General features: G+C 61.9%; 1 protein-coding gene across 1 annotated transcript in view; it reads left to right on the forward strand.

Moving 5' to 3' along the window:
* The first annotated feature begins 2,656 nt into the window (after positions 1–2,656).
* LOC113215543 (ADP-ribosylation factor-like protein 4C) overlaps positions 2,657–4,677 on the forward strand; it is a 40,759-nt gene continuing 38,738 nt past the window's right edge. Inside the window, exon 1 of the mRNA XM_052273837.1 lies at positions 2,657–3,755. Within this exon, the coding sequence (XP_052129797.1) occupies positions 3,394–3,755 (362 nt within the window). The 5' untranslated portion in view covers positions 2,657–3,393. The remainder of the gene's footprint in view (positions 3,756–4,677) is intronic.

The raw sequence follows: 4,677 nt of genomic DNA on the forward strand, positions 1-4,677 counted from the left end.
AAAGAGTTGTGACTGTTGCCCGGTAAGTCGCTTGCGGTCTAACGCAATATGTACTGGACATGAGCTGACTCACTGTATTTGTTTCTAAAGCAACGACGCTGTCCCTTGTTGTTGCCCCTCGGACCCTCGGAGTAGGCCCGCGGGGGTGGCATGGCACAGGTTTAGGCAGGGTGGGGCGGGTCGGGGCCAGTCGAGACAGCGAGCTCGGGCCGCCCCGGAGCCGCAGAGCTCCTTCCAGACCGCTGACTCGGACAGTTTCCGAATTCGCTTAGCTTGCCATGTTTGGTGATTAATAATTCTAAACAACGACCCATTATGGCCCGCCGTGTCTACAGCCCCTGCGCCACCTCCACAAGCATTCCGCGGCCCCCACGCCCCCCGCTCCGCTGGCTCTGCTGGCTCTGCTGCTCGGGCCTGCGGGCCTGCTTGTTGGCGCTCAGCCTCCGCAGGTGCGGGGGGAAACAGCCCCGGGCGGGCTGCTGCAAGTCATTTGCGTGGCTCATGGGTATGTACCCGCCGGCCTGAGGGCGCCACTCGCCACCGCCCCAACGGTCCCGACCCAACCTGTGCCCCGCGCCGGCCTGGGCCACCGATTAGTTCACGCACACACATACACACACACAGACACACACGCGCACACACACACAGATGATGGTCTTGCCTGGAGGGTGAAGACAGTTAAGACCCTTAGTTGGCCGTGGCAAATAATCCCGGTCCCATAGGTAGCAGCATTTGTAATAAATGGTTTTAGGCGGTTTTAGGCGATCTAGTCCATTACTAACGAGGGGAGGGGGCAACCTAACTATACTTCGTCCCCGCCGTCCTCGCATAAGCAGGACTCGGCTATACTGGTCGGACCGAAAACCCACACGCCAACACTGGCGTTGGTATTGCTGTTGCTGTATTTGCAGGCGGATTGTATTGCAGCACAAAGTGCCAAACCCGAGGGATGGATAACTCCTGAATTGAGTGTACAAATTTCAAAAATTGAATTTGAATTAGCTTGAATTGGCTTGAATTGAATTTGAATTTGACTGAATTGGTTGAATTGTTTTTAAATTGGTTTGAATTATTTCGATTTTTTTCTACTGAATTAGCGTGAATTGACTTGAATTGGCTTGAATTGACTTGAATTGAATGTAAATTGGCTTGAATTGGACTGAATTAGATTGAATTGGTCTGAATTAGTTTGAATTGGGCAAAATTAGAGGAGTACATTTGGCAGGGGAGTTATCCACCCCTCGGCCAAACCACTAGAACTATGGTCGGTTCGTAGGGATCTAACAAGAATCACCTGCTGATACTGTAGCAGTCCTGCTCGTGCCTGCCTTCCCTCCAACCTTCCCCTCCCCTGCTCAGCACCATACGCATCGTATTCTTCTTCAAAGGTCCAAAGGGTTGACAGGTCGGGGGGCAGGGGTGGGGGCACTACCGCGCGGCTCTACCTGTTCTGGTCACGTGACGCACGCGCCGAGCACGCCCGCAGGTCCGCCAGAGAGCCACGTATCGTGGCGCGGTCAGCCGGCGAGTTACGAGCAGAGGCCCGGGGCGCGGCGCGTAGAGCAACGCGTAGAGCAGCGCGTAGAGCAGCGCGTAGCGCCCGTCCCGTAACGAGGAGGCGAGGCGATACGTTCTAATGATACCAGAGTAAATTGGGACTGTAAAACGGTGGTCGAGGAGAGCCAAACAACACGGAGCCACAGAAGAATGATAACAACGAGGGGGGGGGGGGGTGGAAAAGAGGCAAGATTACAAGATGTCTCAACGATTAGTTTTCTCCATCCTTCCTCGGGCTGCATCTTCAGGTAAAACGATCGCATTTCGGGCGTTCCCGTAATTAAATCGCCTGATCCGACTTTAATTCGAGGCAATCGGGTATAGAATGAGATCTTCGAGTATCGGAGGGTTTGAGGGTTTTGTTACTACGTACAGTAGTAACTGAACCGCGACACGGTAAGCGGCACCTCGTGCCACTCCTCCCCCACGACACTTGGCAGCCGCCACTCCAATAATGCCCCGCGACACTGGAAGCCACTCCGCTCCGCACCAATATACTCTGCCCATTGCAAATTCATTTCACTACCATCCCCGCGGACGCCACGACAGGGGCATAAATACGCAATGCCCTGCACGGCGTCCTCCTGGATGTCCTGGATGCTGGCCGCAGCCGGCTGAACCTGAACAAAGCCGGGGCGCGGGGCGGGGCGTGGCCTGGCGTGGCGGCCGATCGGGCCGCGGAGCGTAACGGCTGAGATTCAAAATCCGACGCTGAGTCCCCGCGCACGTCCGCCAACCCCGGCGCGAGAACTGCCGTACGTATGGACGTCCACCCCATCGAAATTTCAAGTGTGGCGTTTTCTAGCGCTTCTCCATCTCTTACCGATTTTTCTAGAGGGTCGGTCGCGGCGGGTGGAGCCGTTGGAGCCCTGAAATCAGTGTTAGACCAGGCCGACGTTTTCGCGCCGTGAGGCTGGCAGCGCAAGCTGTTGCGCCGGCCTGGCGCGACGGCAGCGCGCGCGGCGGCAGCGGGACGAACCTCGGGCAGCCATCGCTGGCGAGGGAGGGCCAGGGGGGTGGGGCGGTGGCGGCGGCGGGCAGCGGCAGCAGCTGTGGCGGCGGCAGCGGCGGCAGCGGCGGCTGCTGCGGCCCCGCGCGGCCCCGCCGCAGCGCCCTCAGTGTCTTGCTGGCCGCGGAGGGGACCGCACGTTCGCCCGCGCCGCGCTGCGCCACGCCGTGATGGCCCAGGCTCGCGCTGGACGGGCTTAGCCTCCAGACCGTCTGTCTCGCGGACTGCCCCGCGTGAGTGCGTGACCTCGCGTGCCCGAGCCGCACCCCCGTCACGCAGCAGCCGCCGACGGGAGGCTGAGCGCTCGATACAGCGATTCGCTCGCGCTTCCTCTGACCGTGTTATTATTGTTGTGGGCTGTGACGGTGATCGCCCTGGATTACCCCGTCGCCGTCACAGTGCGCGCGCATGTCTGTGTGTTCGGTGTGTGTGTGTGAGGTCGTGCCAGTGCTGTGAGTGTAACGAGTGTGACGTGACGAAGTTAAAGAGAGAGAAACGCAGTGGTGGCCTCTCGGTTTAAAAAGCTGGGTCGCTCCGACCAGGTGTTTGGCACAGTGTTTTCGTGTGGCGAGCGAGGGACGCACTCTCCCTCCTCTGTTTTTACCTGCGGCCCGGGTCGACTGCCGCCAGCGGAGCATCTTCCACACAATAATAATCTGTGCAGCTGACGGGACGGGGCTGGGCAGCAAAGCCCCTGAAATAAGTCCGCCCCCGATGGACTGGGCCCCGCTCGCCCCCCGGCGGCGCGGCTAAAGATAGCCCGGTGCAGCTCGCTATGCCCGCCGCGACGGCCCCATCGGCATCCTGGTGAGGCTTGCGACACGGTGATGGGCGCCAACATGGGCAAGAACTCGTCTCTCCTGGACGCGCTGCCGTCCACGCAGGGCACCCTGCACGTCGTCATGCTGGGCCTCGACTCGGCCGGGAAGACGACGGCGCTGTACCGCCTCAAGTTCGACCAGTACCTCAACACGGTGCCCACCATCGGGTTCAACTGCGAGAAGGTGCGCTGCCAGTCGGGCAAGGCGAAAGGCATCAACTTCCTCGTGTGGGACGTCGGCGGCCAGGAGAAGCTGCGCCCCCTGTGGAAGTCGTACACCCGGTGCACGGACGGCATCGTGTTCGTCCTGGACAGCGTAGACGTGGAGCGCATGGAGGAGGCCAAGATGGAGCTCGTCAGAACTGCAAAGTGAGTATTTGCACCGGTCGCATCCTCAAACCTACCGCATCGTCCGTGGCTCACCGGGCCATCCTCGACGGGGCTTGGCAGGGATGGGCAGCAGGGCACGCCCTCGGCGCCGGCCTGTGGACGCGGCCGACGCGCCGCTCCCCTCGGAGCACCACTCGGGCGGCGGCAGTGCATCTGCATGCGCCTGGCCTGGGGCCCCAGCTGGCCCTGGGCAGCGCGACCAGCCAGGACTATAATGAACTCCGGGCGCGCCGGGGACGCCAGCTGATTGCAATGCATTTCAATGGACGACTGTCGTGGGAGACTGTCCGCAGAGTCGGGTGTCCTGCGACTGCTCGCCCTCGAGCTTCTGTGGGAAGCTGCTGTACTCGGCCAGGATGGGGGAGCAGCCAGGGCCAGCCCCTCTGGGAGTGAGCGGGCGGGGGAGGGACGCCGTCATATCCGCCACCCCGGCTCGGCGGCCCTACCGCGGCCCCCAAACGGACGCCGCCGTCTGCCGCCGTCCCTTCACCGCTGACTCGTCCGTCTTGTCGGGGAGCGGGCGGGGGCGGCAACAACGCCAGGCGAGGCGGGACCTAACGGCGGTGTCACGGGTCCTGCCTGTCCCCGGAGCCGCGGCTGCCCGTCGCGCCCCGCGGCAGCGGTCCACTCGCCACTCCGCCCCGCCCGTCCGCCTCCGCCACATTTCCATAAATCCATGACGCCCCCCCCCCCTTTCCCGTCCCCCAACGCCTTCCAGGGGAATTTGAAGCGAAGCGGGACAGGAATGAATAGTGTCGACGAGGCGCTGCGCTGCGCGGGCAGGCGGCAGCGACGCCCATAATGTAACGGTTTCGCGGAGGGACGGCGGCGGCGACGGCGGCCCGTGTAGTTGTTGTCGCAGTTGATGTAGCAGCGCGCCGGTAACGGGCCCGGGGGGGGG

This window comes from Frankliniella occidentalis, unplaced genomic scaffold (genome assembly GCF_000697945.3).
Source record: "Frankliniella occidentalis isolate FOCC.00 unplaced genomic scaffold, Focc_3.1 Scaffold305, whole genome shotgun sequence".
Classification (NCBI taxonomy): domain Eukaryota; kingdom Metazoa; phylum Arthropoda; class Insecta; order Thysanoptera; family Thripidae; genus Frankliniella; species Frankliniella occidentalis.